Source organism: Vigna angularis, chromosome 1 (genome assembly GCF_016808095.1).
Source record: "Vigna angularis cultivar LongXiaoDou No.4 chromosome 1, ASM1680809v1, whole genome shotgun sequence".
NCBI classification, from domain to species: Eukaryota; Viridiplantae; Streptophyta; class Magnoliopsida; order Fabales; family Fabaceae; genus Vigna; species Vigna angularis.
Genome location: NC_068970.1, coordinates 28,166,636 through 28,182,939, shown reverse-complemented (window position 1 = coordinate 28,182,939; position 16,304 = coordinate 28,166,636). Strand labels below are relative to the sequence as shown.

Here is a 16,304-nt window from a genome sequence, read left to right as displayed (position 1 = left end):
GGCTTAAAACAACAAAGATAGTTCAAAAAAGAGAATAAAACTCAAAATGGTAGGACTACAACCTTCATTATCTCTAAAATCGACAAGTGACTCTATGACTCAAAACAAAATAATCAAAGATGAAATCAGCAAAAATAAGTTCAAATGTATAAAACAGCCAAGGATAACTATGCAAAAAAAAACAAAAAAATGCCTACTAAGCTTCATTCTTGCTAGTCAAGGGTCAATTCTGACTTCTTAGTATGTAAGTGGTCATTTTGTACTCCTTAAAACTCAATCTTGAATCCAAAAATTAAGTCTAGATAAAATTCAAGAATGAGAACCAAGTGTTCATTAATTGAACTTAAATTTCTTATAAAGAAGGAAGAAATTAACTAACGGAATGCATGAATTTGAAACTAAAATCAATAGAGAAGCAACAATAGAAGAACAAGAATCATAAGATGAAACAAAAACATCACAGGAAAGTTGAATAACACTTGGAATGTATAGAACCAGAGAAAAAAGTTTTAAAGAAACTAACTCACGCTACTACTACTACAACCCTACTAAGGAAGCACTATTTAAATAGGTATCTAGATGACCACTGAAGCCTTTATATAGGCTAAAGCAAACTGTTAGCATAAAGCTGAAGATCAGAAATCTTGATGATGTCTCAAAGTCAAGTCTCAAGTGCAATAAGATCTTCATGAAGACTTGATTTATGTTAAAGCTTTTGTAATTTAATAGATTTATGTATAGGATGTGATTTATCTATCATTCTATGTATTGTTTACCGTAAAATTTATTTTGAATAAGAAAACCTCATTTTATACTCAAGATAATTGATTATCAACTTATAGTAATCGATTATCAATAATCAATTATGACTTGCCATAATTGATTATCACAAGCAATTATGAGAATTTTTAACCAAGTTCTTTACTGTTGTGCATTCATTGAATGCATAATCAATTACCATAATTGGATAACTGATTATCACACGTTAATTAGTTGGCAACAGATTTTTGGAGGTATCCTTGAGTGAGATCTCTATAAATTAGATTGAGACTCTCATTCTAAAATACGAAATAAGTGTATTTCAAAATTCTTATCTATAGTGTCCGATGATAAGTGTTCTAGGGTTTGTATAACCCTTGTGTTGTGGCTTTGAGAACTTAGCGTGTTGGCATAGAGCGAGAACTTTTACAGGGAGTGTGATTGAGTGTTGTTGTTGTTGGCATAGAGCGAGAACTTTCACAAGGAGTGTGATTGAGTGTTGTTGTTGTTGGCATAGAGCGAGAACTTTCACAGGGAGTGTGATTGAGTGTTGTTGTTGTTGCTGAGTTGAACGCCTGTCATCCTTCGTGAAACATTCGAAGGAGGTGTTCATCATTTGTGAAGATTCAGGGAAGGTGTTCGTCCCTTGTGGGTCATAGGGGAAGTGGATTTCATCTCTTGGGGTAACAAGAGAGGTGTTCTAACCTTAAACTGTTTTATTTTCTTTGTGACTATAACAGTTTGTTGGTTTATCTAGTGAAGCGTTAATTCTCAGTTGAGATTAACAACTAGATGTAGGATTTGTTTGATCCAAACCAAGATAAAAAATTACCTGTGCAATTTTCTCTCTTCCTTACTCTTTTAATTTGTTTAAATTGTGTTAAGGAATTTATATTTACGTGAGAAAATTATTAAAAGAACGATTTGCGATAAGAAACCAATTCCCCCCCTCTTGGTTTGTTGAACGCGTTAACCATTCCGTTGCACCACTTTGACAATTGGTATCAGAGCTTGCTTTGATAGTAATTTAAAATGACGGGGCAACATCAAACCTTTGCTAAGGGTGCCTCTATCAATAGACCTTCATTGTTTACGGGAGAAAACTACGCTTTTCGGAAAGTGAGAATGCAAATTTTCATGGAATCTATTGATAGTGAAATTTGGGAAATTGTCACAAATGGTCCTTTTGTTCCTACTATGCTTATTAAAAATTTGTAGGAACCCAAACCGCGAGAATAATGGAATGTTGAAGATAGAAGAAGATTTCAACTTGACGGTAAAGCTCGTAATATTATATCATCTGCTCTAACTATTGATGAGTTTTACAAGATCTCAACATGTAAAAATGCTCAAGAAATGTGGGAGATGCTGAGAGTCACCGATGAAGGAACCAATGATGTTAAAAGAGCTAGAAGAAATACTTTAATCCAAGACTATGAGATGTTCCGCATGAAGCAAGGGAAAACAATTATAGATGTCCAGAAATGCTTCACGCATATTGTGAATCATCTCATTGGGTTAGGTAAGTCCTTTGAAAATGATGAATTAAATATAAAAGTTCTTAAATCTTTGGACAGGTCTTGGCAACCAAAAGTGACTGCAATCAGTGAGTCACAAAATCTCAACACCATGTCAATGGCTGCATTGTTTGGTAAATTGAGAGAACATGAAATGGATCTCGGAAGACTGAACAAGGATGAAGAGAAAGGAAAGAAAAAGACTCTGGAGCTCAAATCTAAGATTAGTAAAAACAAAGATCTTATTGAAGAAGACTCTGAAGAAGATGAAGAAAATATGGATCTCTTCATTAAGAAATTTAACAAGTTCATGAAGTCCAAGGGGAGAAGAAAATTTAAAGGTAAAAAGAACGAAATGAAGGAATCTTTGTCAAATTATCGTTGTTATGATTGCGGGGAAAGAGGGCATATGAAGGCAGATTGTCCAAAACCAAAGAAGGGTGAAGAAAGAGGCCAAAAGAAGTTCTTTAAGAAAAAGAAGACATATATTGTTTGGGAGGAAGACAATGATTCTACAACAAGCTCAAGCAATTATGATGAGCAAGCCAACATATGTCTGATGGCTGATGATGACATCTCTAAAAGTCAAGTAAGTAACTCTAGCGATTCTCAAAATTCATACTATAGTGAAGATGAATTACTTGATACGTATAAAGAATTATTATGTGAATCAGAGAAATTAAATAATGCTCATAAAAAATTAAAGAATTGAAATCAAATCATGGTAAAGTTCTTGAAGAAAATAAAGATTTGAAAAACAAGATTTTATATTAAAAAAAGGCAAATATACCAAAATTGAAGAATGTATTTCTTGTTTAAATAAAAAGAAGCCTCTTGGTAAAGCAACCAACACTGAAAGTAGTAATAATTCAAAAATTGAAAAGGTTGTAAAATATATTCCTAAAACTAATTATAATTACTACAATTATAATTATAGTAATAAAATTAAAAATATTCCTAAATATAATTATAATTATAATGATTACAATTATAAAAATAAAATCAAATATGTTCCTAAATATAATCAAAATTACTATTATGACTATAATTATAAAATTAAAAATAATAGAATCCATAAAGTTTGGGTAGAACATGAAACTAATAATAATAGAAAACCAAACGTTGCTACATATTTCTATTGCATGAAAAAGGGTCGTACATCAAGTAAATGTAGAATAAAACATTATGATGTTCCAAATGGAATATATGCATGGATTCCTATTATAAAATAATTTTTCTCTAACTTTAAAAGACCCAAATAAGTATTTTTGATAAAGTATGATTTGTCAAATTAAGGGAGAGTCTTTAACTTGAAAAGAAAATTTTGATAATTTTTTTTAAGCTACTTCTCTTTCTTCCTTAAGGTATCAAATGCAACTTAATTTTGTTAAGTTACTCAATAAAGAGGAGTATTTCTTTATATAGTTTTCATTTATTTGTTATGTTTTCTAAATTTATTGTATTTCCTATGTTTTGAATTATGCCTTTTGTTTCCCTTTAATAAAAATTATGATAGTTGTTATTTATTTGGTTATGGCTTATATTAAGGGGAGTTCTCAAATTTAGGGGGAGAAACTTTTTTATGTCATACATAGCGTCTTTTTAATATGATTGAGTGTTGTTGGTGTTGCTGAGTTGAAAGCATATCATCATTCGTGAAGCATTCGAAGGAGGTGTTCATCCTTTGTGAAGATTCAGAGGAGGTGTTCATCCCTTGTGGGTCATAGGGGAAGTGAGTTTCATCTCTTGGGGTAACAAGAGAGATGTTCTAACCTTAAACTATTTTATTTTCTTTGTGACTATAACAGTTTGTTGATTTGTGCTAGTGAAGCGTTAATTCTCAATTGAGATTAACAATTGGATGTAGGATCTGTTTGATCTGAACCAGGATAAAAATTACCTGTACAATTTTCTCTCTTCCTTACTCTTTTAATTTGTTTAAATTGTTTTAAGGAATTTATATTTACATGAGAAAATTATTAAAAGAACGATTTGCGATAAGAAACCAATTCTCCCCCTCTTGGTTTGTTGAATGCGTTAACCATTCCGTTGCATCGCTCTGACACAGAGAGCTAAAACTGGAAAACGAATGAACAAAACAAGAACTAACTAACTACCTAACTTTATTCCTAGGAAACCTAAACATGTCAACTTTCCGAGCTTACCATGTCTTTCTCCATAATTTATTTATTTATTTATGACCCTCTCACAACTCATTCATATCATTTCCCATACATACACAACACCACCACCTCTTTATCTTCCCATGTCCCTATAAAACATACCTTCCTACACTTTTATCAGATCTCAAGTCTTATCATCATCATCTCACAAGCTACATACAAAGAGAATAGTAGACCAACCAACAAATTAACAAACACCTTCCTTTATTTTTCAGTTCAATTGTTGAATAAGAAACTAGTCTTTTAGGCTCTAGCAATTGGCATAGGGTGTTTTGGATAATAGACTCTACTAGGAAGAGATGGAAAGCACTGCCATGTACGAGACTAATCTCAATCTCAATGCAACTGAGCTTAGATTGGAGCTCCCAAGAACAGATGAAACTCAAACACTGCCTCAAAATTACCAACAAAAGGCCATTGACTGAAACTTCTGAGGTTAGATGTGCAATGGTTGATTAGGGTTAGCTTAGTGCAATGAAGTTTCTAGATTAGACGAGGATTCATTTTATTTTAGCCTTGAAGGTGCAACTATCACACATTGCTTTATTTCTTTTGTAGTTTGGTGATTTGGCAAGAGCGTTGGTCTATGTTAATTAACTTAATCAATAAGAGTGCAGTTCTTCACGTGCATACACATCATGCTAGTGTTTATATCATCACAGTAGTCTCAATAGAGAGACAATTAGTTAAACACTACAATTAATATGATACTTTATTTTAATCAAACATAGTTAAGCCAAGACAAATAAATTCCAGACATATTGACCATGCCAATTATACAATGCATATCAATATTAATGACAGACCAACATAGCAACATTTAACATTTATAATGGGTAAAGTATTAAACAGATTTCAAGCATTATAATTCATTCAAAACAACCATTAATCATACCACCCATACCATAAAACCATAACTAGGCATGTCCAAGCAACTTAAGAATCAAAAATTCAACTCATGTTGTAACTTAGACAGAATTAGAAGTGTTAAATGGCCAAAAGATCTTTGCAGTTGTAGGTGGGGAAGGAAGAGATGTTACCTCGACGACAAGGAGTCTCGACAACGAGAGTGAACCCCAATGGAGATTGGGGAAGCACGATTGAACTTGAATGGAGGCTCACGACCACCACGTCGCGATTGAAGGAGAATGGAGGCAAGCGAAACCTATACCGATAATGAACAAATAAAAGTCTCGTGCGAGAGTGGTGAGATTGAGGAAAGCAGAGAGAAAGAATAAGGGTTTGGTGAGAAATGAAATTAAGAGAGGGAATACCATAATTTTGTCCTCATTTCATCGAAGACTTTAGAGATAGCCCATATTCACCGATAACTTAAATCACCAACTCATTACCGACATATATATTTGTCGGTAAAGGAAAGACAATAGACCATTGGTAATCCTTTTGGTCATTAACATTTACCAATGGATCTGAGGTCTTCGATAATTATCCGCCAGTAATAGAAGCTTTTACTATAGTTTACTAGCCCAGATAGCCAATCACCAACTTGGTGCTTTGGACAACACAACACAACCTAAATTATTGACCTTGACCCCACACTTGAAACATTTTGTTATCCACCATAAGACCAAGTGTTCAACATTAAACCCTTTGGTAACCATAAGGAACACGACACATAAGAACGAATTCCAAATAGGGAAACCCTCTTATTCAGGTTACACTTGCAACATGAGAACAACATGAACCAAATGACGAAATTCAAATTCAAACCCCTTTGTTGATCATTTAAGGCTCAAGCCTGGAGGGCATGTGTATCGTATGATTGTCCAGTCCACCACAGCCTGGACAATCAACCATAGCTTGAGTGGTCAACCAGTAAGCCCGACCAGCCACCAAACAAGGCGATCGAACATGTACCACCCTAGAGTCGAGCCTAACCGAAAAGCCAAACATCCTTTAGCTTGGAACCCACAGCCCACAACTCGGAATCATTAAGACCAATTAATCACCAAATAGGCTAGTCGACCATGTACTAGCTCAGATAATCAATCACCAACTCAAACTCAATACTTCAACCTACAAAACACAACCATTAACCATTAACCTGACCTCATACCCATAACAAGAACTTTAAACTAACTTACCATACTCTAAATCCAAAATAAAAGATGTAACAAATCTAAACTTGACTTTTGAGAGATTAAATATTCCTATTATTTTTTGTGTGAGATTTCATATGTTGATTAATTTGATTTTGGGTTCCGCAAGACACCAATTTAACTTTACCATCCTTTTATAATCTTTCAAAGCATGGGAGCGCATTAATGTTAGTCTATTTTCAATTTGCTGAAGTCATTTCAAAGCGTGATAATCTCATAATTCAATATTTTTTTCAACTAAAACAACAAAAATCACGTAATTTTATTATTAATTGTATTATTAGTTTTTATTAATTATAAAACCTTATATTAATACTTGAAAATAAATAAATAAGCTAAAATAACAAATAATAATCATATCACTAACAATGACAAATTCAATTGAAATATATACATTTTAAATATCAACAAACTAACAAAACTTAATAGAACTCTCTAATTTATGAGGGATATTTGTTTACTCATATAACAATCACTTTAGTATTAGGATAATGATACTTTGACAACATTTTTTTGACAACATTTTAATACCATTTACTTGTCATTCTGTGGTTGGTCCATATTGGTGTTTATAATTATTATTATTGATTGTGGAATAATTTTGGATCAATCATATAATGAATGTTGTAAAAAAAATGTTGTCAAAGTAACATTTTCCTTAGTATTATAGCACATCATTTGCAAAGTTACTTTTATCTTTTAGGTTTAATGTCTCTTTAGGTCTATATTTTCGTCCAGAATCTCAAATAGGTCCCGTTCTTTTTTGGCGTCTCAATTGGGTCCTTATTTTTGTAAAATTGAATCAAATAAAGGTTTTCCGTCAAATTGATGAAACACCGTTAAGGAGGGAGTGACATGGCATGCTGACAGTGTATTTTTTATTACGTGGCATTAAAAACGTAAATTAATTCTATTTTTTTTAATTTTTGAATTAAAAAATGAAGTGTATAGAGTGAAAATATAATTTAAGTAAGGACAAAAATGGAAAATCAAATTAAATTAATTTGACGGCTATCGCCTGTGCCACCCCTTCCCCACCCAAAATTAGGGTTTCAGATTGGAGGGAAGGGGGAAAGTTTCATGCGCCGCGAAAGAACATGGGGGCGCTAATTGAGAATGTCTCGTGACAGCTTTTGGAGGCGTGATTCAGAGAAGATAAAGCAAGGTTGCTTCACGATTTTGTGTAGAAGATGCGATTAGGTAGTGTGAACTTGAATCTCGCAGGGGAGATCGATGGCGGAAGCGCGAATCGCGGTGGAACAGGTTCTCGCTTTGACAAGCTCTCTCTCGTGGAGGAAATTTCGAGTTCGATTCGCGATGGGGTTTGGTCGCGGCGGCTTGGGTTTCTCTGCGTTTTCTAGCTTGGATTTGATGCAGGTTTCTGATGCAATGATAGAGGAGATGATGTCGCTAACCAGTGGTTGCAGCGAAGCCGCAAGGAAGAAGAAAGAGATTTGCGATTTAGGATTACATGGCAATTGGGATTTTCTGATTTCTGGGTTTGCAGGTGATGAAGATGAATGTGCGGCGACCATGGAGGTTGGCGACAACGGCTTGTGGTTCGACGAGGATGATGTTGGCGGCACAACGTGGCTGACGGCGACATTGGCTAGGTTAGGGAATTAAGGTTTGGCGGTAGTCTGTTATAGGATATTATTACTAGTAGACCGAACGGCAGAATGTAGGAAGAGGCTGAGCAGTGAGGGAGAAGAAGAAGGGAATAGAACGGCTAAAGGCAGTGAGGCTACCGAGCGAGGTCGAGCAGTGAAGAAGAAGGAGGACACCGAACGACTTAAGCACAAGAGCCGATCGTTTGAAGATTTTCCAATTTAATATGATTTTCCAATTCAACACTTAATTTAATTTGATTTTCCAATTTTGCTCTTACTTAAATTATATTTTCACTCTGTACACTTCATTTCTTAATTAAAAAATTAAAAAATACAATTTAGTCACATTTTTTATGCCATGTAATAAAAAGTTACACTGTCAACATGTCATGTCACGTCACACTTTTCTTAACGGCGTTTCATCAATTTGACAGAAAGCAAATAAGGATCTAATTGAGACGTAAAAAAAGAAATAAACCTATTTAAGATTCTAAATGAAAATAGAGATACAAAGAGACTTTAAAACTATCTTTTATTACTGATCTCACTCACGCCATCACAGTATTTTTATTACTGATCTCACTCACCCCTTCATATAGATATACCCAACAAAGAATAGTCCGTAATTGTATCTGAGCTTCTAGAAAAGGCATCATTCAAGTATGAAGAAAATTATGATGACAGACTATACATTGTGCTTTACTTCCACACGTGTTTGACAATTCTATCCAATAACAGCGATTGGAAACTTCAGACGAACACCACTAGTCAAATAATCTTGGCGCATTCTTTGGAATATGTCACTCATGACGTTTTGCTCCAAGCTTTTCCGTCTGCACAAAAACAACCATTTTCATTCAATCGCTATCGTACACTTATAAAATAATACTTTTACTTAAAATGTAACATAATTTAAAATGAATTACCTAAAACACTAAGAAAATAATATTTTTTATTAAATATTAAATAAGGATAGAAAAATTGAGAAATATTCATGAAACCTTTTCCATGTAAATAAATAGTAGAAGGTGAGATTTAATAACTCACCTCCCTAACCTTATTTGCTCCTCCATCGAACACACCAAGCTAAGCAAACATTTCCATTTCAACATGAAGACCTTAACCCCTTCGGTGGAAATATTCTTTTTTCCCTACGTAGGGGGAGGCCATCAAATCCCAATGATAGACGCAGCAAGAATGTTTGCATCTCACGGAGCCTCATCAACCATTCTAGCCACACCGTCGACCACCCCTCTCTTTCAAAAATGCATCACGCGCGACCAGAAATTCGGTCTTCCCATCTCCATTCACACTCTCTCCGCCGATGTACCACAGTCAGACATCTCTGTCGGTCCCTTCCTGGACACCTCTGCCCTCCTCGAACCACTGCGCCAGCTCCTCCTCCAACGCCGCCCACATTGCATCGTCGTCGACATGTTCCATCGCTGGTCCGGCGACGTCGTTTACGAGCTCGGAATCCCCAGAATCCTCTTCAACGGCATCGGGTGCTTCGCTCTCTGCGTCCAGGAGAACTTAAGACATGTCGCTTTTGAGAGTGTGAGTACAGACTCGGAGCCTTTCCTCGTTCCTAATATTCCCGACAGAATCGAAATGACGATGTCTCAGCTTCCTCCTTTTCTGAGAAACCCATCTGAGATTCCTGAAAGGGTGAGGGGCATGAAGCAATTAGAGGAGAAGAGTTTCGGCACTCTTATCAACAGTTTCTACGACTTGGAACCAGCTTATGCTGATCTAATAAAAAGCAAGTGGGGAAATAAAGCATGGATTGTAGGACCAGTGTCCTTTTGCAACAGAAGCAAAGAGGACAAAACCGAAAGAGGGAAGCCACCCACTATCGACGAACAAAATTGCCTGAATTGGTTAAACTCTAAGAAACCCAGTTCTGTTCTTTACGCCAGCTTTGGAAGCCTGGCTCGGTTGCCCCCTGAGCAGCTGAAGGAGATTGCTTACGGCCTGGAAGCCTCTGAGCAATCGTTCATTTGGGTGGTGGGGAACATTCTCCACAACCCATCAGAAAACAAAGAAAACGGGAGTGGGAACTGGCTTCCGGAAGGGTTCGAGCAGAGGATGAAGGAAACGGGTAAGGGGTTGGTGCTTAGAGGGTGGGCTCCGCAGTTGTTGATTCTGGAGCACGCTGCGATTAAAGGGTTTATGACTCATTGCGGATGGAACTCGACTCTGGAAGGTGTGAGTGCGGGAGTGCCCATGATCACGTGGCCTCTGACGGCTGAGCAATTTTCGAATGAGAAGTTGATAACGGAGGTTCTGAAGACTGGTGTCCAAGTGGGGAACAGGGAGTGGTGGCCGTGGAATGCAGAATGGAAAGGGTTAGTGGGAAGAGAGAAGGTGGAGGTGGCAGTGAGGAAGCTGATGGTGGAGAGCGTAGAGGCAGACGAAATGAGAAGGCGAGCGAAAGACATTGCAGGAAAAGCTGCAAGAGCTGTGGAAGAAGGTGGAACTTCTTACGCCGATGTTGAGGCCTTAATTCAGGAGCTTCAAGCTCGCACATGCGCAAACCAGGGCTAAAATTTTGAAAAAGAGCATTTCATCAAAGAACCTTTAGGTCCCTTTCCATACACATTTTCGTTACGCATAAGAATACGAGAAAAAGAGCTTTGTTACTTTCTTGCATTACTTGAAATCCAATGTTATATGCCTAGATCTATGCATTCCCTAAGGCCACATTAAATGTCTTTTTTATCTATTAGGTCTCTTGTTTTCAACTCCCAATGTCCATTGGTGGATATTTATATAGTGATTGCTTGCTTTTATGATAGTGACAAAAAGAACTATACATGCACCTAAAAGCAATTTGCTTGTATTTCTATAATACAAAGTGAAAATGGAAAAAAATTAATAGTAATTTAACTATTTTTTTACTCTTATCTTTTAACTAATTGTAAGTATAATAATTATAAAATACCCCAATCAGTTAATGGTGAAATAACGGATTATATGTATTATATTACATCTTGAACTCTTTTCGGGTGTTATTCATTCTGAGCTTAAAAGTGATAATTTCCGCCGTTGGACCTACTTTTCTCACAAAATGAGTAGAAATTACTTGATCCAAGAACCGTTACTAAAAAGAGACAGGATGGCTGGGTTTTCTTATTATTACAAAAGCTTTCAAAGCTTTATTGAAATCACTTACTTTTTCAAATACAATAATCATGTGATAGGTTGAAATTCATAAGATAATTTTCTAAATTATTTTCGTATACGGATTATAAATTATATTACGTATGAATTAACGACCTTACACAAAAAGTGATGGATGCTAACCTAATCAATTTTACTTAAAGACTAACTTTTGACAAACTGAACAATCAGGAAGGGGTTTCCGTAAGCAAATCCACAAAAATATTTTCTGCTAGATTTCAGATTCCGATACATATTGATTACGCTTATACGTATCATCACAAAATATGTAAGACAAGTGGATTCTCCAAATAAACACAAATAATATTTTAACATACACAAAAATATTACATTTGATATTATTAATTTTTTATCTTTTACTCTTTTTTATCTTTCTAAAACCACAAAAAGCTAACTTTTTTATAATTATTTATCTTTGAAATGTGTGTCAAAGAAATGTAAAGTAGTGTCACCTACCCTTACTTCAAATAAATGTATGCATAATGTACCGTACGGTCCCCAGTGTACCGTATTGCACATAATGTCCAAGACGATCGCACAGGTCCTGACAGACCATTAGATCAATAAGTGGGTCGACCACATGGTTAGGTTATAAACGATAATAGCTTATTAAAGTCCCTAATGAAAATTAAGACGTGATTGGGTTGTCACTAAGCTAGCAAAAGGTAAAAGCCCATTACAACTAGTATAAATAAAAGTCTCATGTATGATTTCGAGGACAGACTGCAAAAGGATGCACAATATACATGCATTACTTACTCTTCCAACCACTCAATTACATTACTAACTTGAGCGTCGGAGTGCCTTTGACAAGTGCTTGCACATCCGGCTTGGAGAAGGAGGAGGACGACTACCTGGAGTGCATGGAGTAACGACCGTCCAGTTTTCAACCTGGAGCGCTTAGAGCAACGTCCGTCCGCTTTGAGCCCCGCCCATCCGATCTTCAATAGCCCCAGGAGTGGTTAGGTTCGTCCGGTCTTCGAAGTTCGCCCATTCTTCAAGTTTCGTCCGCCATAGAGTCAACGTGGAGTGTTTTGAGCAAGGGACCTCCAAACCCTACTGAAACATTTTGGCACCCACCGTGGGGCCGAGCTAGTATTTCACATTGTAGCCACAAGGAACCAGTAAGGGGTGCCTCAGAGGGACATCAAGTCAACCTTTCGGCCTCGTTTGCTCGGCCTCGTCTACTCGGCCACCTCAACTAGGCCTTCGGCCTCGTATGTCAAGGGCATCAAATGTTAAACAATTCGGCCATCCGACCTCAAAAGTTTGGTCGCCCGACCTCAACTATTTAGTCGTCCGGGTTCAATCATCCAGCCTCGGCCATCTAGCCTCCGTCATCCGACCTTTCGATTTTGACCATTTGGATTCAGTCCTCTAACAGCAATCATTCGGCCTTCGCCATTCAGCCTCAGCCTAGAATCAATAATCATTCGTCCGGTCATACCTTGACCTCACAGGAAGTCAACCATTCGACCCTTCGGCCTCAACTACTCGACCTTTCGTCCATGGCCTCAGATGCTCAGCCGACCTTTCGCCCATCCGGCCTCGCCTGCTCGGCCTTCCATGGCCTCACAAGAACATAAGTCAAAGGTGGCATCAACTTCTCGGCCTCCAAAGGCCTCAACCGTTCGGCCATTTCTTGGCCGTAACTCGGCCTCAACTTGGCCTCCAAAGGCCTTAACTTCTTGGCCTCCTTGGCCTCAAGATCAGTCATTCAGCCTCAAGATATCGGCTATTTGGCCTTAACCTCTTAGCCAAATTTTATCATCTAGTGTTTGGTCTGACCTGTTCGACCATACCTTAGACTCCTCTTCTCGGTCGTCCATGGCATCACATTTACTCAGCCAAATTTGGCACTCAACCATCTGGCCCCAACCATCCGATCATGGCCACCTGCACTCAATTATCCGGTCATAACTTGACCTTAGGTATTTTCTCAAACTTTGCCTCAGGTATTCGTTCAGCCATCTGGCCCTAACCTTCCGGCCTTACCTTGGCCTCAAATTTTCGGCCCCAATGGCTCGGCCTCAAGATCAAGCATGCGGCCAATCAGCCTCACAACTGTTCTTCAAAAAAGGAATCCCGGCCGACCTCACCAAACGACGACGATCGTGGATCTTCAACAAAGATATACCGGCCAGCCTCACCGAGAGTGGGCGACCGTGGATCTTCGCGACTTATTACTTAAAGTAAGGATCAGTAGATTATCCAGCTCGGCCGACGAAGGCATGACTCGTTTTTGTCTTCCATTCAGTCATCAACAAGTAGAGAGGACTTAAAGAAGAAAGCAAACCAAAAAACTCGTCCTTTTCTGGAAGGCCATCTACAAAACCCCTTCGCATCATTAATATCACGCTCGGGCTTGGGGGAATGATGTACCATACAGTCCCTAGTGTACCGTACCGTCTCCTACGCATAACCAGGCCGACCGTCCAAGACAACCACACAGGCCAACCATCCGAGCCGACCGACCATTAGACCAACCAGTGGGCCGACCACATGGTTAGGTTATAAATGATAATAGCTAATTAAAGCCCCTAATGAAGATTAAGGCGTTATTGGGTCGTCATTAGGCCGGCGAGAGGTAAAAGCCCATTACAACCAGTATAAATAAAAGTCTCAGGTATGATTTCGAGGACAGACTACAAAAGGATGCACAATATACATGTATTACTTACTCTTCCAAACGCTCGGTTACATTACTAATTTGAGCGTCAGAGTGCCTTTGACAAGTGTCCGCCCATCCGTCTTGGAGAAGGAGGAGGACGATTACGTGGAGTGCATGGAGTAACGATCGTCCGGTCTTCAACCTGGAGTGATTAGAGCAACGTCCGTCCACTTTGAGCCCTGCCCGTCCGATCTTCAATACCCCTAGGAGTGCTTAGGTCCGTCCGGTCTTCGAAGTTCGCCCAGTCTTCAAGTTTTGTCCGTCATACAGTCAACATGGAGTGTTTTGAGCAAGAGACTTCCAAACCCTACCGAAACACATAATATCATGACAAATTTCGCAATGTTAATTAGATATATGTCGACATTGACTAAACCAGGGAAAGTTGTTTTTACTTTTGATATTTGACAATTCTCAATGCTTAATTAGATTAAAGTTAACAATGATGGAGCTTATAGGGACGTTGAGGTAATCCTGAAATTATGGAGTCATACATGGACCAGAGCATGCTTGGAATGCAAATTTGAAAAGCTTTGGATTGAATATGATTCTACTATCGTGTGCATACCTTTTTCATCCTTTTCCAAAGTCGAGGCACATGGCACAAATTTTTACATATATGTAAGTTGATGGATTTGGATTTAAAAGTTTCTCATAATTTTAGAAAAGGAAATAAGTTTTAAATAATTTTAGAAAAGGAAATAAATTTTAAGAAGGAAACTTTAAATCTAACTTAATTTTACAAAATCAACTTGTATAAGATAAAGTTTGTCTCCACTTATATACTTTAAACTTGTTTTATATTTAGTCTATGTGAAATCTTTAATCACTCTCTACACGTCGAATTATATACATTTTTATTTTTGAAGTAAAAAATTATACCCATCCTCACTCTTATACTGAATAGTAACAAAAATTTGTTTCATCCTTATTCCTACCTATAATAAGTATACTCGTACTCGTACTCATACCTATTTTCTTGTTATTTCAATAGCAATTAATTATTTTTAGAAAAAAAACCACAAAATAAAAACCATAGAAACCATGATATTATCAAATATTCAATAATACTACAAAAAGTACATAGATAACGCTTTTTTTTATAGATAGCGTTATTTATGTTAGCACTATCTATTATAGATAGTGCTTATAAGAAAAGTGTTATATATGCCCTTATTTAAATAAGTGTTATCTATTATAGATAGAGCTTATTTAAAAAAACATTATCTATTGGTCTAAATTTTAAACACCAATATTCCCTAACTTCAATGATTTGATTGTCACGATATAGTTAACATCTGCAACTAGAAAAATACTGCAAGAAAGAAAAATGATATAAAATTAGTCAATTAAATTTTTACTACAAATTAATTATGACAATGAAGATAACTTACATCAGTTGGAATTGTTCGTTCTTCACAGTATGTGATAATTTTCTTCATATATTGACACACGTAATACCCGCAATCATTGTCATTGGGTTGTTTTGGACACTAGAAAAAAAAGTAGAAAACATCTTTATAATTTGAAGATAACGACAAACCAAGAATCCAGTAAACTCCAAACAGATTGAGTGCATTGGAATAAACAACTATATACCATTTACAAGTTTAAACTCCTAATAGTAAGTCAAGATCAATTGGTATTCCAAATGAGGATATATATCATATGCAGAGACAAACTTTTATTTTGTAAAAGTTTTCTTTGTCCTAGACCTGAGGTGAGACAATTATGCTATAATTGGAAAAGATAAGAACACTATTATTAGCATAAAAGTTTTACCCAAATACTTTTACAAAGATTTGTCAATGTTTATGTGTATGAATGTGAATGTAATGATCTCATAGCATTCATTATTTTATACATCTTGTTTTCAGCAGTACCTTCATAAAAAAGTATATGACAATTTGATAATGAAAAGAGGTATTTGGAGCTAGAAGCCAAATACTTTATGACTTAAAATATATATAATATAACAAATATTAATAAATTCAAATATGCTGATAGAGGAAAAATCAGTATCAGCCAGTAATAGTAATATGAAGATCTTCATAAGATATTGGTATCATTTAAAGAAAAATAAGTATAGGTTTCATCTTGAGCTATAGTGAACCGCAAGAATATAGTTGTGCATTATAAGAATATGTAAAGAAAATATTATTCATATGCTCACACATGACTTACCTTCACAAAAAAGTAGGTGCATGTTTGACTGTTGTGTTTATAATCGGATCTTGATATATTAACAACTTTTTGTTAAC

General features: G+C 36.5%; 1 protein-coding gene across 1 annotated transcript; it reads left to right on the top strand.

The window, feature by feature from the left end:
• Positions 1 to 9,246: 9,246 nt before the first annotated feature.
• On the top strand, positions 9,247 to 10,981 carry LOC108341782 (abscisate beta-glucosyltransferase). The gene is given in 1 exon segment (NM_001329832.1): positions 9,247 to 10,981. A coding segment is annotated over 1 exon segment (1,437 nt). The 5' UTR covers positions 9,247 to 9,299; the 3' UTR covers positions 10,737 to 10,981.
• The last annotated feature ends 5,323 nt before the right edge of the window (positions 10,982 to 16,304 follow it).